Raw genomic sequence first — 26,835 nt, 5'->3', positions numbered from 1 at the left:
AAAATTACACAGTTGATGCAGAGTCTGGTTTTAATCCATAAAGGGCAGAAATCACCTAACATTCCTAAATCACAATGAATATGGATTGACACCTGACATATGGACACCTTGACATATGGATTGACACCTGTCCTCAGAGCCCCTGATGCACACGGACACAGAGCAGAATAGGGACTGTTCCCCTTACATAGGGCCACTTGGCAGGTATGGATTGACACCTGTCCTCAAAGCCCCTGATACACACTGACACAGAGCAGAATAGAGACTGTTCCCCGTCCTCAGAGACCATGATACACACTGACACAGAGCAGAATAGAGACTGTTCCCTGTCCTCAGAGACCATGATACACACTGACACAGAGCAGAATAGAGACTGTTCCCCGTCCTCAGAGACCATGATACACACTGACACAGAGCAGAATAGAGAATGTTCCCTGTCCTCAAAGCCCCTGATACACAATGACAAAGAGCGGAATAGAGACTGTTCCCCGTCCTCAGAGACCATGATACACACTGACAAAGAGTAGTACTATTCTTATCAGTTTAATTCCTGTTGCATCTCCTATCAGTGGACGTGTATATGGCAGCGATTTTTTGAACAGGGAGATGGAAGAAGATGCTTGGTCGGTCCTCCTACTTCAAATTTGGGGCACTGCGCGGGCAATCTAATGTGCCACCAGATAGGAGTGGTGTGTTAAGTAGTACTATTCTTATCAGTTTAATACCTGTTGCGTCTCCTATCAGTGGACGTGTATATGGCAGCGATTTTAGGAACCGCACACCTGGGACCCGAGCAAGGTCACCTCGTTCAACAGGCTACAATATTTGTCCCTGGAAACTTTGCCTGGACATCATGCACAACTTGAATGGAAAATGAGACTAACAGGTCAACCCTGCTTATGGACACTCTCAGGTCATTGATCGTGTCAAGAGGAGGGGAACAACTTCAAAAAAAGATTCCTGGCAAATTCTTAAAAAAAAAGGGGAAACTGCTGCTGCTGAAAATTCCAATACCTGACTAGAACACTACAGATGCCATTACCCAATGCGTACTTGCGACGTCTACAAAGGACTCTATAGGGACTGTTCACCCTACATAGGGTCACTTGGCAGATATGGATTGACACCTGTCCTCAAAGCCCCTGATACACACTGACAAAGAGCAGAATATAGACTGTTCCTCGTCCTCAAAGCCCCTGATACACACTGACACAGTGCAGAATAGAGACTGTTCCCCGTCCTCAGAGACCATGATACACACTGACACAGAACAGAATAGAGACTGTTCCCCGTCCTCAGAGACCATGATACACACTGACAAAGAGCAGAATAGAGACTGTTCCCCGTCCTCAAAGCCCCTGATACACACTGACAAAGAGCGGAATAGAGACTGTACCCCGTCCGCAGAGACCATGATACACACTGACAAAGAGCAGAATAGAGACTGTTCTCCGTCTTCAAAGCCCCTGATACACACTGACACAGAGCAGAATAGAGACTGTTCCCCGTCCTCAAAGCCCCTGATACACACTGATACAGAGCAGAATAGAGACTGTTCCCCGTCCTCAGAGACCATGATACACACTGACACAGAGCAGAATAGAGACTGTTCCCTGTCCTCAAAGCCCCTGATACACACTGACAAAGAGCAGAATAGAGACTGTTCCCACTACATAGGGTCACTTGGCAGATATGGATTGACACCTGTCCTCAAAGCTCCTGATTAGTGATGTACTGAACTGTTCGCCGGCGAATAGTTCCCGGCGAACTTAGCGTGTTCGCGTTCGCCATGGCGGGCGGACACATGCGCGGTTCGATCCGCCCCCTATTCGTCATCATTGGGCAAACTTTGACCCTGTGCCTCTCGGTCAGCAGACACATTCCAGCCAATCAGCAGCACTCCCTCCCTTCCACACCCTCCAACCTCCCTCCCAGCATCCATTTTCGATTCATTCTGAAGCTGCATGCTTAGTGAGAGGAGGGAAAGTTTAGCTGCTGCTGATTAGATAGGGAAATTGATAGCTAGGCTAGGGTATTCAGTGTCCACTACAATCCTGAAGGACTCATCTGATCTCTGCTGTAAGGACAGCACCCCAAAAAGCCCTTTTAAGGGCTAGAACATCAGACTGTTTTTTTTCTGTGTAATGTCATTGCAGGTGCCTGCCTGCCAGCTTCTGTGTCAGGCTCACAGTGGATACTGTGCCCACTTGCCCAGTGCCGCCACTCATATCTGTTGTGACAATAGCTTAAGCTTTAGATTTAAAAAAATATATATATTTTTTTCACTGTAATAGAAGAGCAGTTGCCTGCCTGCCAGCTTCTGTGTGAGGCTCACAGTGGATACTGTGCCCACTTGCCCAGTGCCACCACTCATATCTGTTGTGACAATAGCTTAAGCTTTAGATTTAAAAAAATATATATTTTTTTTCACTGTAATAGAAGAGCAGTCGCCTGCCTGCCAGCTTCTGTGTGAGGCTCACAGTGGATACTGTGCCCACTTGCCCAGTGCCACCACTCATATCTGTTGTGACAATAGCTTAAGCTTTAGATTTAAAAAAATATATTTTTTTTCACTGTAATAGAAGAGCAGTTTCCTGCCTGCCATCTTCTGTGTTTGGCTGGATGCTGTGCCCATTTGCACAGTCAGTGCCACCACTCATATCTGTAATGGACCGTTTCAGCATACGAGGGGTTAAAATCCGTTTAGGCGATAATCCCCTTTTCTCAGAAAGGCACAGCTACTGCAGAACATCAAAACTCACGAATTGGATATAGGTGAATGCATCAAACTCCCGAACTGCATACCAGGGAATAAGATAGCACTCCAAGCTGGAACCTCACGAATAGCTGCTAGCAGACGAATAGGAAAAGCAGACATCAGCTTACACTCCTAGCAATCAATCTCCAACAGCATACAGTGAATCCCCCCAAGTACGAGACAAGGCTCCGTGTTGAGGGTCAAGCAGTGGTCTGAGGTGCTGGGGCACCCAGCCTGGGTTTTATTACATGAGTACACATACAGGCCACACCCAGGGGGAGGCATAAAATAACCAATGACATAGATGTTACATCCCACACATCCCCTCCCCTTAGTGTGACACATAATCCCATTATGCATACAGTTCAAAATATACTTTTACACAACTTTCATAACTTTAAAACCATACATCACATTCACATAAAAATACATATCCTCAATCAATCCATTCAGGGGAACAACATATTAAAAAATGGCATGAATCAGACCAGGGGTTCAAAAGTTAGTAAAAGTATCTTTTGTTCACCCTGGCTGGCAGAAAAAACATCCCCACAATGCATCCCGGTTTCCTCCCTTCTGCCCTGGAGATAATTGGAGAAGTAATCCAATTATCCAGGACTAGAGGCAGAATCCATTAACCACATGGTTGCAAAACGACATAAAACACTTTAAAATACATAAAGTCACATTTTACACATAACACACAGACATTTCACATATCCCCAGATAGCTCAGGTCTGAGTGCACATTATTAGGTGAATGGCACTCAGACCAACCGAATACAGTTTAATCGCCATAGAGCCAAAGTCTTTAATCACACGAATAGGCTCCATGGCATAGCTATCTGGGTTACCACAGCTCACACAGGGCAAGTACCAAATGACCCCACTGTATTTAAAGGGCCAGAATGAGTGACATACACTCTGGTATGGCCGATTACTGTTTTTAAAGGGCCCAATCTCCCAGGGCCATAGTCCAAAGGCAGCAGGCGGGCAACCAGGCTCCTCCAAAACAATGTGGCGAGATTGTTTCCGTCACATCTCTCCCCCTTTCCAAAAAGACTAACAGGGTACCTGACCTCCTGCCGGTCAGTGCCCTGGTTAGTCCAGCAACCCACCCACAAAGCAGAAAAAACAGTACAGCCCACCCACAATAAATGGTTACTACACCTGGGTAGAGGAGAAGTTGGTCCATGTCCAGGTGCCTCACCACGGCTGTGTAGGGGACTGGTAGGATGCCTTGGTGGGTTGCTGAGTGGGCAGAGACCAGCGGTACTCTGTCCTGGTGCCAGCACTACCACCGGAGTAGTCTGGTTGGAGCCTGGTTGCTGGAGACGGACTGTCTCCCCCTTGGATACACAGCTCTGTCGTGGGGGGGTACCCTTGATAAAGGCAGCCAGTTGGTGCCGAAACGTTGGGGGGGTTTGGTGACTCGTGTTTCTGTCTGTGGCTTGTAAGGATTTTTGTGGTAATTTATAACTATTATTTTATTGTATCTGCCTTTACTTCTGTTACTTTGTTTATATTTATTTTTTCTTATATGTTTACATTCTGGTACTTTTTTGTACATAATAAAATGTAAATATTTTTTTGAGATTGTTATGGTGTGCATTCTATATCCTATTTACATTTGAATATTTAAAGCACTTGAGGGAGTGCTTACATGGTTTGCACCTGGCTGTTCTTATATTGTTTTGTCTCTCCATGTGCTGTTGATTTGAGAATAGCTATCTGGGTTACCACAGCTAACACAGGGCAAGTACCAAATGACCCCACTGTATTTAAAGGGCCAGAATGAGTGACATACACTCTGGTATGGCCGAATACTGTTTTTAAAGGGCCCAATCTCCCAGGGCCATAGTCCAAAGGCAGCAGGCGGGCAACCAAGCTCCTCCAAAACAATGTGGCGAGATTGTTTCCATCACAATATCTGTTGTGACAATAGCTTAAGCTTTAGATTTAAAAAAAAAAAATTCACTGTAATAGAAGAGCAGTTGCCTGCCTGCCATCTTCTGTGTCAGGCTGGATGCTGTGCCCATTTGCACAGTCAGTGCCACCACTCATATCTGTTGTGACAATAGCTTAAGCTTTAGATTTAAAAAAAATATTTTTTTTTCACTGTAATAGAAGAGCAGTTAGTTGCCTGCAAGCGTCTGGGTGTCAGGCCTCCTTCAGCGTGTGCTCTGCAGACCTGTTCCAGCGTACTTTGACAGTTGCCACTCATATCTGGTGTCTCTGTAGCGTGCTTTTACAAAGAAAAAAGGTTTCCAGTTTAAGCTAATAGCAGCCAGTCAGTGTCCTTCAAGCGGCTCTGTCAGGCCTACAGTGTGTGCTCTCCGGAACTGTTCCAGTGCACATTGCCAATCATATCTGGTATCTCTATAGCGTGCTTTTACAAAGAAAAAAGGTTTCCAGTGTAAGCTAATAGCAGCCAGTCAGTGTCCTTCAAGCGGCTCTGTCAGGCCTACAGTGTGTGCTCTGCAGAACTGTTACAGTGCACATTGCCACTCATATCTGGTGTCTCTATAGCGTGCTTTTACAAAGAAAAAAGTTTTCCAGTTTAAGCTAATAGCAGCCAGTCAGTGTCCTTCAAGCGGCTCTGTAAGGCCTACAGTGTGTGCTCTGCAGAACTGTTCCAGTGCACATTGCCAATCATATCTGGTGTCTCTATAGCGTGCTTTTACAAAGAAAAAAGGTATCCAGTGTAAGCTAATAGCAGCCAGTCAGTGTCCTTCAAGCGGCTCTGTCAGGCCTACAGTGTGTGCTCTGCAGAACTGTTACAGTGCACATTGCCAATCATATCTGGAGTCTCTATAGCGTGCTTTTACAAAGAAAAAAGGTTTCCAGTGTAAGCTAATAGCAGCCAGTCAGTGTCCTTCAAGCGGCTCTGTCAGGCCTACAGTGTGTGCTCTGCAGAACTGTTACAGTGCACATTGCCAATCATATCTGGAGTCTCTATAGCGTGCTTTTACAAAGAAAAAAGGTTTCCAGTGTAAGCTAATAGCAGCCAGTCAGTGTCCTTCAAGCGGCTCTGTCAGGCCTACAGTGTGTGCTCTGCAGAACTGTTCCAGTGCACATTGCCAATCATATCTGGTGTCTCTATAGCGTGCTTTTATAAAGAAAAAAGGTTTCCAGTGTAAGCTAATAGCAGCCAGTCAGTGTCCTTCAAGCGGCTCTGTCAGGCCTACAGTGTGTGCTCTGCAGAACTGTTACAGTGCACATTGCCACTCATATCTGGTGTCTCTATAGCGTGCTTTTACAAAGAAAAAAGGTTTCCAGTGTAAGCTAATAGCAGCCAGTCAGTGTCCTTCATGCGGCTCTGTCAGGCCTACTGTGTGTGCTCTGCAGAACTGTTACAGTGCACATTGCCACTCATATCTGGGGTCTCTATAGCGTGCTTTTACAAAGAAAAAAGGTTTCCAGTGTAAGGTAATAGCAGCCAGTCAGTGTCCTTCAAGCGGCTCTGTCAGGCCTACAGTGTGTGCTCTGCAGAACTGTTACAGTGCACATTGCCACTCATATCTGGTGTCTCTATAGCGTGCTTTTAAAAGGAAAAAGGTTTCCAGTGTAAGCTAATAGCAGCCAGTCAGTGTCCTTCAAGCGGCTCTGTCAGGCCTACAGTGTGTGCTCTGCAGAACTGTTACAGTGCACATTGCCACTCATATCTGGTGTCTCTATAGCGTGCTTTTACAAAGAAAAAGGTTTCCAGTTTAAGCTAATAGCAGCCAGTCAGTGTCCTTCAAGCGGCTCTGTCAGGCCTACAGTGTGTGCTCTGCAGAACTGTTCCAGTGCACATTGCCAATCATATCTGGTGTCTCTATAGCGTGCTTTTATAAAGAAAAAAGGTTTCCAGTGTAAGCTAATAGCAGCCAGTCAGTGTCCTTCAAGCGGCTCTGTCAGGCCTACAGTGTGTGCTCTGCAGAACTGTTACAATGCACATTGCCACTCATATCTGGTGTCTCTATAGCGTGCTTTTACAAAGAAAAAAGGTTTCCAGTGTAAGCTAATAGCAGCCAGTCAGTATCCTTCAAGCGGCTCTGTCAGGCCTACAGTGTGTGCTCTGCAGAACTGTTACAGTGCACATTGCCACTCATATCTGGTGTCTCTATAGCGTGCTTTTACAAAGAAAAAAGGTTTCCAGTGTAAGCTAATAGCAGCCAGTCAGTGTCCTTCAAGCAGCTCTGTAAGGCCTACAGTGTGTGCTCTGCAGAACTGTTACAGTGCACATTGCCACTCATATCTCGTGTCTCTATAGCGTGCTTTTACAAAGAAAAAAGGTTTCCAGTTTAAGCTAATAGCAGCCAGTCAGTGTCCTTCAAGCGGCTCTGTCAGGCCTACAGTGTGTGCTCTGCAGAACTGTTCCAGTGCACATTGCCAATCATATCTGGTGTCTCTATAGCGTGCTTTTACAAAGAAAAAAGGTTTCCAGTGTAAGCTAATAGCAGCCAGTCAGTGTCCTTCAAGCGGCTCTGTCAGGCCTACAGTGTGTGCTCTGCAGAACTGTTCCAGTTCACATTGCCACTCATATCTGGTGTCTCTATAGCGTGCTTTTGCAAAGAAAAAAGGTTTCCAGTTTAAGCTAATAGCAGTCAGTGTCCTTCAAGCGGCTCTGTCAGGCCTACAGTGTGTGCTCTCCAGAACTGTTCCAGTGCACATTGCCAATCATATCTGGTGTCTCTATAGCGTGCTTTTACAAAGAAAAAAGGTTTCCAGTTTAAGCTAATAGCAGCCAGTCAGTGTCCTTCAAGCGGCTCTGTCAGGCCTACAGTGTGTGCTCTGCAGAACTGTTACAGTGCACATTGCCACTCATATCTGGTGTCTCTATAGCGTGCTTTTACAAAGAAAAAAGGTTTCCAGTTTAAGCTAATAGCAGCCAGTCAGTGTCCTTCAAGCGGCTCTGTCAGGCCTACAGTGTGTGCTCTGCAGAACTGTTACAGTGCACATTGCCAATCTATCTGGTGTCTCTATAGCGTGCTTTTACAAAGAAAAAAGGTTTCCAGAGTAAGCTAATAGCAGCCAGTCAGTGTCCTTCAAGCGGCTCTGTCAGGCCTACAGTGTGTGCTCTGCAGAACTGTTACAGTGCACATTGCCACTCATATCTGGTGTGTCTAGAGCGTGCTTTTACAAAGAAAAAAGGTTTCCAGTTTAAGCTAGTAGCAGCCAGTCAGTGTCCTTCAAGCGGCTCTGTCAGGCCTACAGTGTGTGCTCTGCAGAACTGTTCCAGTGCACATTGCCAATCATATCTGGTGTCTCTATAGCATGGTTTTACAAAGAAAAAAGGTTTCCAGTGTAAGCTAATAGCAGCCAGTCAGTGTCCTTCATGCGGCTCTGTCAGGCCTACTGTGTGTGCTCTGCAGAACTGTTACAGTGCACATTGCCACTCATATCTGGGGTCTCTATAGCGTGCTTTTACAAAGAAAAAAGGTTTCCAGTGTAAGGTAATAGCAGCCAGTCAGTGTCCTTCAAGCGGCTCTGTCAGGCCTACAGTGTGTGCTCTGCAGAACTGTTACAGTGCACATTGCCACTCATATCTGGTGTCTCTATAGCGTGCTTTTAAAAGGAAAAAGGTTTCCAGTGTAAGCTAATAGCAGCCAGTCAGTGTCCTTCAAGCGGCTCTGTCAGGCCTACAGTGTGTGCTCTGCAGAACTGTTACAGTGCACATTGCCACTCATATCTGGTGTCTCTATAGCGTGCTTTTACAAAGAAAAAGGTTTCCAGTTTAAGCTAATAGCAGCCAGTCAGTGTCCTTCAAGCGGCTCTGTCAGGCCTACAGTGTGTGCTCTGCAGAACTGTTCCAGTGCACATTGCCAATCATATCTGGTGTCTCTATAGCGTGCTTTTATAAAGAAAAAAGGTTTCCAGTGTAAGCTAATAGCAGCCAGTCAGTGTCCTTCAAGCGGCTCTGTCAGGCCTACAGTGTGTGCTCTGCAGAACTGTTACAATGCACATTGCCACTCATATCTGGTGTCTCTATAGCGTGCTTTTACAAAGAAAAAAGGTTTCCAGTGTAAGCTAATAGCAGCCAGTCAGTATCCTTCAAGCGGCTCTGTCAGGCCTACAGTGTGTGCTCTGCAGAACTGTTACAGTGCACATTGCCACTCATATCTGGTGTCTCTATAGCGTGCTTTTACAAAGAAAAAAGGTTTCCAGTGTAAGCTAATAGCAGCCAGTCAGTGTCCTTCAAGCAGCTCTGTAAGGCCTACAGTGTGTGCTCTGCAGAACTGTTACAGTGCACATTGCCACTCATATCTCGTGTCTCTATAGCGTGCTTTTACAAAGAAAAAAGGTTTCCAGTTTAAGCTAATAGCAGCCAGTCAGTGTCCTTCAAGCGGCTCTGTCAGGCCTACAGTGTGTGCTCTGCAGAACTGTTCCAGTGCACATTGCCAATCATATCTGGTGTCTCTATAGCGTGCTTTTACAAAGAAAAAAGGTTTCCAGTGTAAGCTAATAGCAGCCAGTCAGTGTCCTTCAAGCGGCTCTGTCAGGCCTACAGTGTGTGCTCTGCAGAACTGTTCCAGTTCACATTGCCACTCATATCTGGTGTCTCTATAGCGTGCTTTTGCAAAGAAAAAAGGTTTCCAGTTTAAGCTAATAGCAGTCAGTGTCCTTCAAGCGGCTCTGTCAGGCCTACAGTGTGTGCTCTCCAGAACTGTTCCAGTGCACATTGCCAATCATATCTGGTGTCTCTAGCGTGCTTTTACAAAGAAAAAAGGTTTCCAGTTTAAGCTAATAGCAGCCAGTCAGTGTCCTTCAAGCGGCTCTGTCAGGCCTACAGTGTGTGCTCTGCAGAACTGTTACAGTGCACATTGCCACTCATATCTGGTGTCTCTATAGCGTGCTTTTACAAAGAAAAAAGGTTTCCAGTTTAAGCTAATAGCAGCCAGTCAGTGTCCTTCAAGCGGCTCTGTCAGGCCTACAGTGTGTGCTCTGCAGAACTGTGACAGTGCACATTGCCAATCTATCTGGTGTCTCTATAGCGTGCTTTTACAAAGAAAAAAGGTTTCCAGAGTAATCTAATAGCAGCCAGTCAGTGTCCTTCAAGCGGCTCTGTCAGGCCTACAGTGTGTGCTCTGCAGAACTGTTACAGTGCACATTGCCACTCATATCTGGTGTGTCTAGAGCGTGCTTTTACAAAGAAAAAAGGTTTCCAGTTTAAGCTAGTAGCAGCCAGTCAGTGTCCTTCAAGCGGCTCTGTCAGGCCTACAGTGTGTGCTCTGCAGAACTGTTCCAGTGCACATTGCCAATCATATCTGGTGTCTCTATAGCATGGTTTTACAAAGAAAAAAGGTTTCCAGTGTAAGCTAATAGCAGCCAGTCAGTGTCCTTCAAGCGGCTCTGTCAGGCCTACAGTGTGTGCTCTGCAGAACTGTTCCAGTGCACATTGCCAATCATATCTGGTGTCTCTATAGCGTGCTTTTACAAAGAAAAAAGGTTTCCAGTGTAAGCTAATAGCAGCCAGTCAGTGTCCTTCAAGCGGCTCTGTCAGGCCTACAGTGTGTGCTCTGCAGAACTTCCAGTGCACAGTGCCAATCATATCTGGTGTCTCTATAGCGTGCTTTTACAAAGAAAAAAGGTTTCCATTTTAAGCTAATAGCAGCCAGTCAGTGTCCTTCAAGCGGCTCTGTCAGGCCTACAGTGTGTGCTCTGCAGAACTGTTCCAGTGCACATTGCCAATCATATCTGGTGTCTCTATAGCATGCTTTTACAAAGAAAAAAGGTTTCCAGTGTAAGCTAATAGCAGCCAGTCAGTGTCCTTCAAGCGGCTCTGTCAGGCCTACAGTGTGTGCTCTGCAGAACTGTTCCAGTGCACATTGCCAATCATATCTGGTGTCTCTATAGCATGCTTTTACAAAGAAAAAAGGTTTCCAGTTTAAGCTAATAGCAGCCAGTCAGTGTCCTTCAAGCGGCTCTGTCAGGCCTACAGTTTGTGCTCTCCAGAACTGTTCCAGTGCACATTGCCAATCATATCTGGTGTCTCTATAGCGTGCTTTTACAAAGAAAAAAGGTTTCCAGTTTAAGCTAATAGCAGCCAGTCAGTGTCCTTCAAGCGGCTCTGTCAGGCCTACAGTGTGTGCTCTGCAGAACTGTTACAGTGCACATTGCCACTCATATCTGGTGTGTCTAGAGCGTGCTTTTACAAAGAAAAAAGGTTTCCAGTTTAAGCTAGTAGCAGCCAGTCAGTGTCCTTCAAGCGGCTCTGTCAGGCCTACAGTGTGTGCTCTGCAGAACTGTTCCAGTGCACATTGCCAATCATATCTGGTGTCTCTATAGCGTGCTTTTACAAAGAAAAAAGGTTTCCAGTGTAAGCTAATAGCAGCCAGTCAGTGTCCTTCAAGCGGCTCTGTCAGGCCTACAGTGTGTGCTCTCCAGAACTGTTCCAGTGCACATTGCCAATCATATCTGGTGTCTCTATAGCGTGCTTTTACAAAGAAAAAAGGTTTCCAGTTTAAGCTAATAGCAGCCAGTCAGTGTCCTTCAAGCGGCTCTGTCAGGCCTACAGTGTGTGCTCTGCAGAACTGTTCCAGTGCACATTGCCAATCATATCTGGTGTCTCTATAGCGTGCTTTTACAAAGAAAAAAGGTTTCCAGTGTAAGTTAATAGCAGCCAGTCAGTGTCCTTCAAGCGGCTCTGTCAGGCCTACAGTGTGTGCTCTCCAGAACTGTTCCAGTGCACATTGCCAATCATATCTGGTGTTTCTATAGCGTGCTTTTTCAAAGAAAAAAGGTTTCCAGCGGAAGCTAATAGCAGCCAGTCAGTGTCCTTCAAGCGGCTCTGTCAGGCCTACAGTGTGTGCTCTGCAGAACTGTTCCAGTGCACATTGCCAATCATATCTGGTGTCTCTATAGCATGCTTTTACAATGAAAAAAGGTTTCCAGTGTAAGCTAATAGCAGCCAGTCAGTGCCCTTCAAGCGGCTCTGTCAGGCCTACAGTGTGTGCTCTGCAAAACTGTTACAGTGCACATTGCCACTCATATCTGGTGTCTCTATAGCGTGCTTTTACAAAGAAAAAAGGTTTCCAGTGTAAGCTAATAGCAGCCAGTCAGTGTCCTTCAAGCGGCTCTGTCAGGCCTACAGTGTGTGCTCTGCAGAACTGTTCCAGTGCACATTGCCAATCATATCTGGTGTCTCTATAGCATGGTTTTACAAAGAAAAAAGGTTTCCAGTGTAAGCTAATAGCAGCCAGTCAGTGTCCTTCAAGCGGCTCTGTCAGGCCTACAGTGTGTGCTCTGCAGAACTGTTAAAGTGCACATTGCCACTCATATCTGTTGTCTCTATAGCGTGCTTTTACAAAGAAAAAAGGTTTCCAGTTTAAGCTAGTAGCAGCCAGTCAGTGTCCTTCAAGCGGCTCTGTCAGGCCTACAGTGTGTGCTCTGCAGAACTGTTCCAGTGCACATTGGCAATCATATCTGGTGTCTCTATAGCGTGCTTTTACAAAGAAAGAAGGTTTCCAGTGTAATCTAATAGCAGCCAGTCAGTGTCCTTCAAGCGGCTCTGTCAGGCCTACAGTGTGTGCTCTGCAGCACTGTTCCAGTGCACATTGCCACTCATATCTGGTGTCTCTATAGCGTGCTTTTACAAAGAAAAAAGGTTTCCAGTGTAAGCTAATAGCAGCCAGTCAGTGTCCTTCAAGCGGCTCTGTCAGGCCTACAGTGTGTGCTCTGCAGAACTGTTCCAGTGCACATTGCCAATCATATCTGGTGTCTCTATAGCGTGCTTTTACAAAGAAAAAAGGTTTCCAGTATAAGCTAATAGCAGCCAGTCAGTGTCCTTCAAGCGGCTCTGTCAGGCCTACAGTGTGTGCTCTGCAGACCGGTGCCAGTGCACATTGCCACTCATTTCTGGTCTCACAGTAGCTTGCACGCATAGTACCACTAATCCCCAAAAAAATGACAGGAAGAGGCAGGCCACCCCACAGGGGCCGTCGTGGTCGTGGTGCTGTGATTCCCTTTTGCCCTAGAATAATGCCCAGTTTTCAGAAGCCACGTACCCTGAACTTGAAAAGTTCTGAGGACATAGTTGACATGCTAACACAGGACACCCAATCTTCTACAGCGTCCGCTCGGAACCTTGACGCAACATCCTCCTCCAGCTTAGCTTCAGGCACCTCTCAATATACCACTCACCCACCTGCCACCACCACCAAAACTAGCACCACAGCCGCTTAACTTGGTATGTCAGTGTTGTTATTCACACACCCGTTTGAAGAAATGAGTGATGCGCAACCATTATTGCCAGAGGATGTAGATAACATGGATATGTCTCAGGCAGGCAGCATTAAACACATGGAGGTACGGTGTGATGATGATGATGTTGTACCCGCTGCTGCTTCCTTTTCTGAGTTGTCAGATACAAGCGAAGCGGTTGATGATGACGATGCGTCCATGGTTGTCACGTGGGTGCCCGCTCAGCAAGAAGAACAAGGCGAAAGTTCAGATGGGGAGGAGACGAGTTGGAAGCAGGGGGGGGGGTCGTCGCAAGGAGCTAGTGGCACAGTCAGACAGCATGCATCAGCACCCGGGGTCAGCCCGACAGCACGCCAATCAACGCATGCTGTGTCCACCACCAGAATGCCGTCATTGCAGAGCTCAGTAGTGTGGAATTTTTTTTGTGTGTCTGCCTCTGACAACAGCGATGCCATTTGCATCCTGTGCCAAAGGAAACTGAGTCGTGGGAGGTCCAACACCCACCTAGGTACAACTGCTTTGCGTAGGCACATGATCTCACATCACAAACGCCTATGGGATCAACACATGAGTACAAGCAGCACGCCTACTCTAAGCCGCCATCCTCCTCCTGGTCCAGCATCTTCAGCCACGCCAACCACTGCTGTCCTTCTTGCCCCCTCTCAACCATCCGCCACTCCATCTCCCGCCTTGAGCAGTTCCCGCTCATCTGCCCACAGTCATGTGTCTGTCAAGGACATGTTTGAGCGTAAGAAGCCAATGTCACCAAGTCACCCCCTTGCCCAGCGTCTGACAGCTGGCTTGTCCGAACTATTAGCCCGCCAGCTTTTACCATACAATCTGGTTGAGTCTGAGGCGTTCAAAAATTTTTTAGCTATTGGGACACCGCAGTGGAAGGTACCCGGACGGAATTTCTTTTCACAAAAGGCAATCCCCAACCTGTACTCGATTGTGCAAAAGGAAGTAATGGCATGTCTGGCACACAGTGTTGGGGCAAGGGTCCATCTGACCACTGATACCTGGTCTGCAAAGCATGGTCAGGGCAGGTATATCACCTACACTGCGCATTGGGTAAACCTGCTGACGGCTGACAAGCATGGAATGCGTGGCATTGCAGAGGAGTTGGTGACACCGCCACGACTTGCAGGCAGTCCTGCTGCCACCTCCTCTACTCCTCCTACTCCATCCTCTTCCATAACCTCCTCGGCTGAGTCCTCTTGTGCTGCTGCGTCTTGCTCCACATCAACGGCACCCCCCCAGCTCCCCAGGTACTATTCCACATCCCGGATACGGCAGTGTCACGCCGTCTTGGGTTTGACTTGCTTTAAAGCAGAGAGTCACACCGGACAAGCACTCCTGTCCACCCTGAATGCACAGGTGGAAAAGTGGCTGACTCCGCAGCAACTGGATATCGGCAAAATGGTGTGTGACAAAGGAAACAATTTGATAGCGGCATTGAAGTTGGGCAAGTTGACACATGTGCCGTGCATGGCACATGTGTGTAATCTGATCGTACAACGCTTTGTGCATAAGTACACAGGCTTACAGGACGTCCTGAAGCAGGCCAGGAAGGTGTGTGGCCATTTCAGGCATTCCTACATGGCCATGGCTCACTTTGCCGATATCCAGCGGCGAAACAACATGCCAGTGAGGCGCTTGATTTGCGACAGCCCTACACGTTAGAATTCAACACTCCTAATGTTCGACCGCCTGCTCCAACAAGAAAAAGCTGTTAATGAATATTTGTATGAACGGGGTGCTAGGACAGCCTCTGGGGAGCTGGGAATTTTTTTGCCACGTTACTGGACGCTCATGCGCAATGCCTGTAGGCTCATGCGTCCTTTTGAGGAGGTGACAAACCTAGTCAGTCTCACCGAAGGCACCATCAGCGACATCATACCATTTGTTTTCTTCCTGGAGCGTGCCCTGCGAAGAGTGCTGGATCAGGCCGTAGATGAGCGTGAAGAGGAAGAGGAAGAGTTGTGGTCACCATCACCACCAGAAACAGCCTTATCAGCATCGCTTGCTGGACCTGCGGCAACGCTGGAAGAGGATTGTGAGGAAGATGAGTCAGAGGAGGAGCAAGACCAAACACAACAGGCATCCCAGGGTGCTCGTTGTCACCTATCTGGTACCCGTGGTGTTGTACGTGGCTGGGGGGAAGAACATACCTTCAATGACATCAGTGAGGAGGAGGAACGGGAAATGAGTAGCTCGGCATCCAACCTTGTGCAAATGGGGTCTTTCATGCTGTCCTGCCTATTGAGGGACCCTCGTATAAAAGGGCTGAAGGAGAACAACCTGTACTGGGTGTCCACGCTACTAGACCCCCGGTATAAGCAGAAAGTGGCGGAAATGTTACCGAATTACAACAAGTCGGAAAGGATGCAGCATTTGCAAAATAAATTAAAAAGTATGCTTTACACAGCGTATAAGGGTGATGTCACAGCACAACGGGAATCTAACAGGGGGAGAGGTGGAAGTCATCCTCCTCCTCCCACGACCACGCCGGCAAGGACAGGACGCTTTAAAGACGTGTTGTTGATGGAGGACATGCGGACCTTTTTAAGTCCTACGCATCGCCACAGCCCTTCGGGATCCACCCTCAGAGAGCGACTCGACCGACAGGTAGCAGACTACCTCGCCTTAACTGCAGATATCGACACTCTGAGGAGTGATGAACCCCTTGACTACTGGGTGTGCAGGCTTGACCTGTGGCCTGAGCTATCCCAATTTGCGATAGAACTTCTGGCCTGCCCCGCTTCAAGTGTCCTGTCAGAAAGGACCTTCAGTGCAGCAGGAGGTATTGTCACTGAGAAGAGAAGTCGCCTAGGTCAAAAAAGTCTAGATTACCTCACCTTTATTAAGATGAATGAGGGATGGATCCCGAAGGGACTGACACTGGGCGATACATTCGATTAAAAAAGGCCTGATGAGATGAGCTGCCTTGGGCTAAAAATGGTCCACACGCTGCTGTATTTTAGCTCTGAATGACGTTTGACTTGCGTGACTTATCCGCCACCAACTAGGGTTCAAGCCGCCATGTTTTAGGGCACTTTCTGCCTGTGAAACAAACATCAATTTTTATGGCCGCTGCTACAGCAGCGGCTACAACAATACCAAATTTTTCAGGCATGTGTACATGCCTAATTTTTTGGACCACTGGTGCAGCACTGTGGCTTCAAAAACCAAACCAAAAAAAAATCCTCCAAGATGGCACCAATATACCAGTGGTCTAAGCATCTTCCAACCTTGGCCTAAAAAGGGGAGGTGATTCCACTATTAACCCCTTAAGGACCGGCCTGTTTTTGCGATGTTTGTACGTTAAGGACCAGAGCAGTTTTAACACTTTTGTGGTGTTTGTGTTTAGCTGAAATTTTCCGCTCTCTCATTTACGGTTCCCATACAAGTTATATATTGTTTTTTTCAGGACAAAAGGGGCTTTCTTTACATACCATTATTTGTATTATGTCATGTGACAAAACCAATCTCGCCACATTGTATTGGAGGAGCCTGGTTGCCCGCCTGCTGCCTTTGGATTATGGACCGGCAGCTAAAGGGTTAATTTTACTGTGCAGAAGGATTTATTTCTCCCTTTCTGCACAGCAGTTCGGTAGATTTCATATACCGAACAAACAGCCGTTCACCAACCTCCCCAGAGCCGTGGGAAGCCGGCCGGCGTTGTTAATTGGCCACCCAGAAGCTGGAGTGTGCTGCCAATTTACCTCCCTGAAGCTGCGGTTAACCGCAGCTTAATTGCTTGTTAACTGTGTGGGCGCTGTTACACTTTGCGGCCGCTAGGTGGCGGTGTTCTGGAGCTCCCCGGGCAGCCAGCGCTTTTCTGCCCGGCTTTCATGCACCAAAATCGGACACTTTTACGTGCAGGCACCGCTGAACCTCCAGCCCCTGGTTCTAATTCGTATGGATTTGGTGAATGCAGTGAAATTCGGTAGTTTGTTTTATGTGAACTGTAGTAACCCAGATAGCCTGCCATGGAGCCTGTTCGTATAATTAAAGACTTTGGCTCCATGGCAATTAAAATGTATTTGTGTGGTCTGGGTGCCATTCACCTAATAATGTGCACCCAGACCTGAGCTATCTGGGGATTTGTTACATGTCTGTGTTTTATGTATAAAATGTGTCTGTATGTATTTTAAAGTGATAGTCTGTTTCTGTGTCATCATGTGCATAATGGAGTCTGGCCTTTGTCCTAGGAGATAATTGAATTACTTCATTAATTATCTCCAGGGCAGGTAGGAGGAAACCAAGATGCATGGTGGGAAAGTATTGTGGCTGTGTGTACGAAAATGATACATGTCTGTCTGCTGTTTCAGTCTTCCATCTGGTCCCCTAGGGGAGTGTCCACCAGATGGGAGACCTACATAAATACAGGGGCAGGTAGCCCTCAATAAACAGACCACTGCTTGACCCTCAACATGGAGCCTTGTCTCGTTCTTGGGGGGATTCACTGTATGCTGCTGGAGATTGACTGCTAGGAGTGTAAGCTGATGTCTGCTTTTCCTGTTCGTCTGCTAGCAGCTATTCGTGAGGTTCCAGCTGGAGTGCTACCTTATTCCCTTGTATGCAGTTCGGGAGTTTGGTACATTCATTTATATCCGAATTCGTGAGTTTTGGTGCTTTTATAGTAGCTGTGCCTTTTTGTAAAAAGGGGATTATCGCCTAAACTGATTTTTCCCCTTTTATGCTGAAACGGTCCGTAACAATTGGTGGCAAGCGGCGGGATCGTTCCTACAGCCAGAAGGACAGCTACAGGAGACACCATCGCTCTGGATTTTACAATTTGAGGGCAACGCATGTCTCAGTACAGTGACCCTGACAGCACCAGCATGGAACCAGCAGTGGAGTTCGATGAGGGTGACATGGACGAACGAGATGCAGTACGCAAAGGCATCTGGTACCAGGCACTGGGTATGGTGGAATACCAGCAGGACGGGAGATTCCCCAAGGAGGAGCAGCGGTTGCAGAAGCGAGTAGCCCTGCGGATGCCCTTCCTGGGAGAGCAGCCCCTGGAGGAATGGGTGAGGGAATTGGAACACCTAGTATGGCAGGAAATGTGGCTGGAGGATGCCTACCAGGCGCTCTGGTGGTATGAAGCTCAGTACCTGCCCTGGACAGCCGAGCATGACAAGCCAGAGGGAGAGAAGTTTGATGGTCCTGGCTTGTTATGGGAGACTTTTGCAGAGCCTGAGTTTGGGAGCGCTACACAAGCCCGGTTCCAGGATCTCTTTGAGTGGAGGGAGAGCAGGTATGACTGGGACGACACTCATAAGATTGAGCAAGACCTGGTCCACCTGGTGACCCGGGAGATGGAGCTGGAACAGGGCTACCAAAATCTGTTCCACTCCAGTGAGAAGGCTCAGCAGGGAAGCGCAGACCCAGATCCAGACCCCTTCAGCTGGGAAGATATTGTACAGTTTTACTGGGAAGAACCCCAGGTGGCCAGTGGAGATGGGACCGAGGTCTCTCCACCGGTCCTGCAGGGAATTGGGAGCCCAGTCTCCATTCCCCAGCGGCAGTGTGAAGTGCAGGGAGAGGAGAGCAGTGTCCTCCCTCCCCAGCGGCAGGCTGAGTTACAGGGGGCAGAGGTAGTTGTTCCTGCCCCCCAGCAGCAGAGTGATATGCCGGGAAGGCAGTGTGAAGTGCAGGGAGAGGAGAGCAGCCTCCTCCCTCCCCAGCGGCAGGCTGAGTTACAGGGGGCAGAGGTAGTTGTTCCTGCCCCCCAGCAGCAGAGTGATATGCCAGGAGGGCAATGTGAAGTGCAGGGAGAGGAGAGCAGCCTCCTCCCTCCCCAGCAGCAGGCTGAGTTACAGGGGGCAGAGGTAGTTGTTCCTGCCCCCCAGCAGCAGAGTGATATGCCAGGAGGGCAATGTGAAGTACAGGGAGAGGAGAGCAGCGTCCTCCCTCCCCAGCAGCAGGCTGAGTTACAGGGGGCAGAGGTAGTTGTTCCTGCCCCCCAGCAGCAGAGTGGTATGCCAGGAAGGCAGTGGGAAATACAGGGAGAGGAGAGCAGTGTCCTCCCTCCCAAGCGGCAGCGTGATTTTTCGGGAATTGGGAGCCCAGTCTCCATTCCCCAGCAGCAGTGTGATGTGCCGGGAATTGGGAGCCCAGTCTCCATTCTCCAGCGGCAGTGTTATTTGCTGGGAATTGGGAGCCCAGTCTCCAGTCCCCAGCGGCAGAGTATCCAGCAGGGAATAGAGAGCCCAGCCTCCTTTCCCCAGCAGCAGGACTCTGTATTGGGAGGAGAGACAGTCGGTCTCCCTCCGCAAAGACTGGAAGTATGTATGGGAGAGGAGATTGTTACCACCTCTCCCCAGCGGCGGATCATTAATGGGCAGAGTGTTATATCGGGAGAGGAGCTTGTTACCCCCTCTCCCCAGCGGCAGCTTAATGTACCAGGGGGAGACTGTAAACCCCCCACCGGTGCAGATGGGACCGTGGTCTCTGCACTCACCACACAGGGGGTAGGGACGGTCGGTCCTACCCCCCCACGACAGAGCTGTGTATCCAAGGGGGAGACAGTCCGTCTCCAGCAACCAGGCTCCAACCAGACTACTCCGGTGGTAGTGCTGGCACCAGGACAGAGTACCGCTGGTCTCTGCCCACTCAGCAACCCACCAAGGCAGCCTACCGGTCCCCCACACAGCCGTGGTGAGGCACCTGGACATGGACAAGATTCTCCTCTACCCAGGTGTAGTAACCATTTATTGTGGGTGGGCTGTACTGTTTTTTCTGCTTTGTGGGTGGGCTGCTGGACTAACAAGGGCACTGACCGGCAGGAGGTCAGGTACCCTGTTAGTCTTTTTGGAAAGGGGGAGAGATGTGACGAAACCAATCTCGCCACATTGTATTGGAGGAGCCTGGTTGCCCGCCTGCTGCCATTGGATTATGGACCGGCAGCTAAAGGGTTAATTTTACTGTGCAGAAGGATTTATTTCTCCCTTTCTGCACAGCAGTTCGGTAGATTTCATATACCGAACAAACAGCCTTTCAGCAACCTCCCCAGAGCCGTGGGAAGCCGGCCGGCGTTGTTAATTGGCCACCCAGAAGCTGGAGTGTGTTGCCAATTTACCTCCCTGAAGCTGCGGTTAACCGCAGCTTAATTGCTTGTTAACTGTGTGGGCGCTGTTACACTTTGCGGCCGCTAGGTGGCGGTGTTCTGGAGCTCCCCGGGCAGCCAGCGCTTTTCTGCCCGGCTTTCATGCACCAAAATCGGACACTTTTACGTGCAGGCACCGCTGAACCTCCAGCCCCTGGTTCTAATTCGTATGGATTTGGTGAATGCAGGGAAATTCGGTAGTTTGTTTTATGTGAACTGTAGTAACCCAGATAGCCTGCCATGGAGACTGTTCGTATAATTAAAGACTTTGGCTCCATGGCAATTAAAATGTATTTGTGTGGTCTGGGTGCCATTCACCTAATAATGTGCACCCAGACCTGAGCTATCTGGGGATATGTTACATGTCTGTGTTTTATGTATAAAATGTGTCTGCATGTATTTTAAAGTGATAGTCTGTTTCTGTGTCACCATGTGCATAATGGAGTCTGGCCTTTGTCCTAGGAGATAATTGAATTACTTCATTAATTATCTCCAGGGCAGGGAGGAGGAAACCAAGATGCATGGTGGGAAAGTATTGTGGCTGTGTGTACGAAAATGATACATGTCTGTCTGCTGTTTCAGTCTTCCATCTGGTCCCCTAGGGGAGTGTCCACCAGGTGGGAGACCTACATAAATACAGGGGCAGGTAGCCCTCAATAAACATACCACTGCTTGACCTTCAACACGGAGCCTTGTCTCGTTCTTGGGGGGGATTCACTGTATGCTGCTGGAGATTGACTGCTAGGAGTGTAAGCTGATGTCTGCTTTTCCTGTTCGTCTGCTAGCAGCTATTCGTGAGGTTCCAGCTGGAGTGCTACCTTATTCCCTTGTATGCAGTTCGGGAGTTTGGTACATTCATTTATATCCGAATTCGTGAGTTTTGGTGCTTTTATAGTAGCTGTGCCTTTTCGTGAAAAGAGGATTATCGCCTAAACGGATTTTTCCCCTTTTATGCTGAAACGGTCCGTAACAATTGGTGGCAAGCGGCGGGATCGTTCCTACAGCCAGAAGGACAGCTACAGGAGACACCATCGCTCTGGATTTTACAATTTGAGGGCAACGCATGTCTCAGTACAGTGACCCTGACAGCACCAGCATGGAACCAGCAGTGGAGTTCGATGAGGGTGACATGGACGAACGAGATGCAGTACGCAAAGGCATCTGGTACCAGGCACTGGGTATGGTGGAATACCAGCAGGACGGGAGATTCCCCAAGGAGGAGCAGCGGTTGCAGAAGCGAGTAGCCCTGCGGATGCCCTTCCTGGGAGAGCAGCCCCTGGAGGAATGGGTGAGGGAATTGGAACACCTAGTATGGCAGGAAATGTGGCTGGAGGATGCCTACCAGGCGCTCTGGTGGTATGAAGCTCAGTACCTGCCCTGGACAGCCGAGCATGACAAGCCAGAGGGAGAGGAGTTTGATGGTCCTGGCTTGTTATGGGAGATTTTTGCAGAGCCTGAGTTTGGGAGCGCTACACAAGCCCGGTTCCAGGATCTCTTTGAGTGGAGGGAGAGCAGGTATGACTGGGACGACACTCATAAGATTGAGCAAGACCTGGTCCACCTGGTGACCCGGGAGATGAAGCTGGAACAGGGCTACCAAAATCTGTTCCACTCCAGTGAGAAGGCTCAGCAGGGAAGCCCAGACCCAGATCCAGACCCCTTCAGCTGGGAAGATATTGTACAGTTTTACTGGGAAGAACCCCAGGTGGCCAGTGGAGATGGAACCGAGGTCTCTCCACCGGTCCTGCAGGGAATTGGGAGCCCAGTCTCCATTCCCCAGCGGCAGTGTGAAGTGCAGGGAGAGGAGAGCAGTGTCCTCCCTCCCCAGCGGCAGGCTGAGTTACAGGGGGCAGAGGTAGTTGTTCCTGCCCCCCAGCAGCAGAGTGATATGCCAGGAAGGCAGTGTAAAGTGCAGGGAGAGGAGAGCAGCCTCCTCCCTCCCCAGTGGCAGGCTGAGTTACTGGGGGCAGAGGTAGTTGTTCCTGCCCCCCAGCAGCAGAGTGATATGCCAGGAGGGCAATGTGAAGTGCAGGGAGAGGAGAGCAGCCTCCTCCCTCCCCAGCAGCAGGCTGAGTTACAGGGGGCAGAGGTAGTTGTTCCTGCCCCCCAGCAGCAGAGTGATATGCCAGGAGGGCAATGTGAAGTACAGGGAGAGGAGAGCAGCGTCCTCCCTCCCCAGCAGCAGGCTGAGTTACAGGGGGCAGAGGTAGTTGTTCCTGCCCCCCAGCAGCAGAGTGGTATGCCAGGAAGGCAGTGGGAAATACAGGGAGAGGAGAGCAGTGTCCTCCCTCCCCAGCGGCAGCGTGATTTTTCGGGAATTGGGAGCCCAGTCTCCATTCCCCAGCGGCAGTGTGATGTGCCGGGAATTGGGAGCCCAGTCTCCATTCTCCAGCGGCAGTGTTATTTGCTGGGAATTGGGAGCCCAGTCTCCAGTCCCCAGCGGCAGAGTATCCAGCAGGGAATAGAGAGCCCAGCCTCCTTTCCCCAGCAGCAGGACTCTGTATTGGGAGGAGAGACAGTCGGTCTCCCTCCGCAAAGACTGGAAGTATGTATGGGAGAGGAGATTGTTACCACCTCTCCCCAGCGGTGGATCATTAATGGGCAGAGTGTTATATCGGGAGAGGAGCTTGTTACCCCCTCTCCCCAGCGGCAGCTTAATGTACCAGGGGGAGACTGTAAACCCCCCACCGGTGCAGATGGGACCGTGGTCTCTGCACTCATCACACAGGGGGTAGGGACGGTCGGTCCTACCCCCCCACGACAGAGCTGTGTATCCAAGGGGGAGACAGTCCGTCTCCAGCAACCAGGCTCCAACCAGACTACTCCGGTGGTAGTGCTGGCACCAGGACAGAGTACCGCTGGTCTCTGCCCACTCAGCAACCCACCAAGGCAGCCTACCGGTCCCCCACACAGCCGTGGTGAGGCACCTGGACATGGACAAGATTCTCCTCTACCCAGGTGTAGTAACCATTTATTGTGGGTGGGCTGTACTGTTTTTTCTGCTTTGTGGGTGGGCTGCTGGACTAACAAGGGCACTGACCGGCAGGAGGTCAGGTACCCTGTTAGTCTTTTTGGAAAGGGGGAGAGATGTGACGAAACCAATCTCGCCACATTGTATTGGAGGAGCCTGGTTGCCCGCCTGCTGCCATTGGATTATGGACCGGCAGCTAAAGGGTTAATTTTACTGTGCAGAAGGATTTATTTCTCCCTTTCTGCACAGCAGTTCGGTAGATTTCATATACCGAACAAACAGCCTTTCAGCAACCTCCCCAGAGCCGTGGGAAGCCGGCCGGCGTTGTTAATTGGCCACCCAGAAGCTGGAGTGTGTTGCCAATTTACCTCCCTGAAGCTGCGGTTAACCGCAGCTTAATTGCTTGTTAACTGTGTGGGCGCTGTTACACTTTGCGGCCGCTAGGTGGCGGTGTTCTGGAGCTCCCCGGGCAGCCAGCGCTTTTCTGCCCGGCTTTCATGCACCAAAATCGGACACTTTTACGTGCAGGCACCGCTGAACCTCCAGCCCCTGGTTCTAATTCGTATGGATTTGGTGAATGCAGGGAAATTCGGTAGTTTGTTTTATGTGAACTGTAGTAACCCAGATAGCCTGCCATGGAGACTGTTCGTATAATTAAAGACTTTGGCTCCATGGCAATTAAAATGTATTTGTGTGGTCTGGGTGCCATTCACCTAATAATGTGCACCCAGACCTGAGCTATCTGGCGATATGTTACATGTCTGTGTTTTATGTATAAAATGTGTCTGTATGTATTTTAAAGTGATAGTCTGTTTCTGTGTCACCATGTGCATAATGGAGTCTGGCCTTTGTCCTAGGAGATAATTGAATTACTTCATTAATTATCTCCAGGGCAGGGAGGAGGAAACCAAGATGCATGGTGGGAAAGTATTGTGGCTGTGTGTACGAAAATGATACATGTCTGTCTGCTGTTTCAGTCTTCCATCTGGTCCCCTAGGGGAGTGTCCACCAGGTGGGAGACCTGCATAAATACAGGGGCAGGTAGCCCTCAATAAACAGACCACTGCTTGACCTTCAACACGGAGCCTTGTCTCGTTCTTGGGGGGATTCACTGTATGCTGCTGGAGATTGACTGCTAGGAGTGTAAGCTGATGTCTGCTTTTCCTGTTCGTCTGCTAGCAGCTATTCGTGAGGTTCCAGCTGGAGTGCTACCTTATTCCCTTGTATGCAGTTAGGGAGTTTGGTGCATTCATTTATATCCGAATTCGTGAGTTTTGGTGCTTTTATAGTAGCTGTGCCTTTTTGTGAAAAGGGGATTATCGCCTAAACTGATTTTTCCCCTTTTATGCTGAAACGGTCCGTAACATGTCATATATTGTATTTAAAAAAAAAAAAAAAATATGGTGAAAAATTTAAAAAAAAAACATGTTTTTGGACTTTTACTGGAAAAATCTTTTACTTATCTACAAAAGCTAATGAAAAAAACTGCTAAATAGATTCAAAATTTTGTCCCGAGTTTAAAAACACCCAGTGTTTACGTGCTTTATTGCTTTTTTTTGCAAGTTGTAGGCCTATAAATACAAGTAGGAAATTGCTGTTTCAATATATATATATTTTAAATGTATCAATAGTGACCTTGTAACACCGTTATCTGTCATAAATCCCCGAAACACACCTAACATGTACATATTTTTTTTTTTAAATTCTTTATTTTATTTGTGCATCAGATAACAGTAGTCATGCAGAGCCACGACAGCATCTGCAGGCATTTGCATAGTTTGACATATACGTGGCAGCGTAAACGGCACTTTTTTTTTTTTTTTTGAATGACATACAAGAAACAAACTCGTGTAATTAAAATGTATAAGCTTACAGTGCTCGATAGGTACATAGACTTAAAACAGTGTCAAAAGTAAAGATCGCGCTCAGACGCTTAATATGCTTAAAGTTGCTTAAAGAATATGCTTAAAATACGCTTAGAAATGTGCCTGGCATATAATAATATAGTGAAGATCACGCTTCAGCGCTTGTTATGCTTAAAGTCGCTTAAAATATGCTTAGAATACGCCTTGAAGTTTGCCTGGCATATAGTGATTTAGTAAAGATCGCGTTTGACATAAAAGTGTAGGATTAACACCAAAACCAAGAAAAACAGTAAACGCTTCATACATTAAGAGGCTTCAATGCGAGAAAATAGACTGCACTTCTATATTGTTGGTTTACGCCTTTCTGCGTCTAGGTGAAGTATATGCGAAATATGACCGCTTATTTATAAGTAGAAACTTATGGAAAAACAACATATAAAATGATTTCGCTTTAAATGACACCACAGTTTCTCCTGTTTAGCCACGTAGTTAACCCTGTGCCTATTAGTCAAAGGCTAGTAGAACAAGTATGCCAGATTGTGTAACCACCTTAACCTAACCCAGTGTTGGCGTTGCATAACCTTAATTATAAACCTGCCAGTGGTCATTAATGCAGTTCTCTTGGCATGTATATGGACCAGTCCCGGATCAGCCGACCCCGCACATGGGCCATTTGGGATAGACAGTCTCTGCAGCTGGGGAGGGCCAGGGTTCCTCTTTGGCTTGATCGTGTGCGGCAGTAAGCTGTGCTGTGGCTTGGTAGGTGGCTGTATTCCACGATTGCAGAGTAGAGGCTTGCTGGTCTAAGGTGCTATGTCTAGGTGCTGTGCCGGGGCTTTGTGGCTGCCTGGCTGTTTTGCTCTTACTTGTGTGTGAGTGGTGGCCTGCACCCAATGTGCTCCGAACTTTCGTCCGCCGCCATTGCGTTTTGGTCTGCTTGTCCCCTCCGAAGGCCCGCAGTGGAGCTCCGTAGTGGCATCGGCGGGTGTCAGGACGGATCCATGAGGAGACCATCTTAGCCGCTTGAAGGTACAGCACCCCTCTGTTGCATAGCATCATGTAAAACTTTGAGCAAAGTCGGTCCAGTGCTTCTAGGTGCTGTGAGTGTGGGTAGCTGTCTGCGTGCTCCTGCTCTGGCTCTTGCTGGGCGGCCATTTTAGGCATGCTCAGGCACCCTTTGTCTTGGTCGGCTAGTTAGCCTTATTTCTCAGCTGCAAATTGTGTCCGCTTTTCTGCTATGGACCGGGATGACCCCCACTGGTCCAGAGGGGGGAGGGTAGGAGACCGGTATTTATTATGGGTATTCCGGCGTCGAGGAGAGCGGCCGCCTCTCCCCGGCATCCACTCCCGCAGGCCGCAATTTGTGTGTCGGGTCACCAGCTCCGACAGGCTCGGGAGAAGGCTCCTCCGGTGCTTTGGTGCACCCCCGTCTCGGGTGGCACACCCTGAAGGATGTATGAGCTCTGTGGCCTCCGGTATCGGCTTTTTTGCTGTCCGCCCGGCGGGAGCTCTTTCCCCGCACGTCCGTGCTGCTTGGCGGTCAGGCTCTGCCCCCCTACATATTTTTTTAAAGTAGAAAACCCAGGGTATTCAAAATTGGGTATGTCCAGTTTTTTTTAGTAGCCACCTAGTCACAAACACAGTTAGCATTTATATTTGTTTGTGTGTTAAAAATGCAAGAAACGCTAACTTTGGCCGGTGTTTGTGACTAAGTGGCTACTAAAAAAGGCTGAACATACCCCATTTGCAATACCTTGGGTTGTCTTCTTTTGCAAATGGTATGCCATCATGGGGCTAATTCTCATTCCTTGGCTACCATACGCTCTCAAAGGCAACCTAACCAATCCGACAAATTTCAATAAAAAAAAAAGTAAAATCAAGCCTTATATTTGACCCTGTAACTTTCACAAACACTATAAAACCTCTACATGTGGGGTACT

At 48.5% G+C, this 26,835-nt stretch overlaps 1 protein-coding gene across 1 annotated transcript in view; it reads right to left on the bottom strand.

The window, feature by feature from the left end:
* LOC134566005 (vomeronasal type-2 receptor 26-like) overlaps window positions 1–26,050 on the bottom strand; it is a 40,278-nt gene extending 14,228 nt beyond the window's left edge. The window contains exon 1 of the mRNA XM_063425720.1: window positions 25,762–26,050. Coding sequence (XP_063281790.1) covers window positions 25,762–26,050 — 289 coding nt within the window. The remainder of the gene's footprint in view (window positions 1–25,761) is intronic.
* Between the last annotated feature and the right edge of the window lie 785 nt (window positions 26,051–26,835).

This window comes from Pelobates fuscus, chromosome 6, assembly GCF_036172605.1.
Source record: "Pelobates fuscus isolate aPelFus1 chromosome 6, aPelFus1.pri, whole genome shotgun sequence".
NCBI lineage: Eukaryota > Metazoa > Chordata > Amphibia > Anura > Pelobatidae > Pelobates > Pelobates fuscus.
Note: the sequence above shows the minus strand (reverse complement) of the source record. Positions and strands in the feature narration are given on the sequence as shown.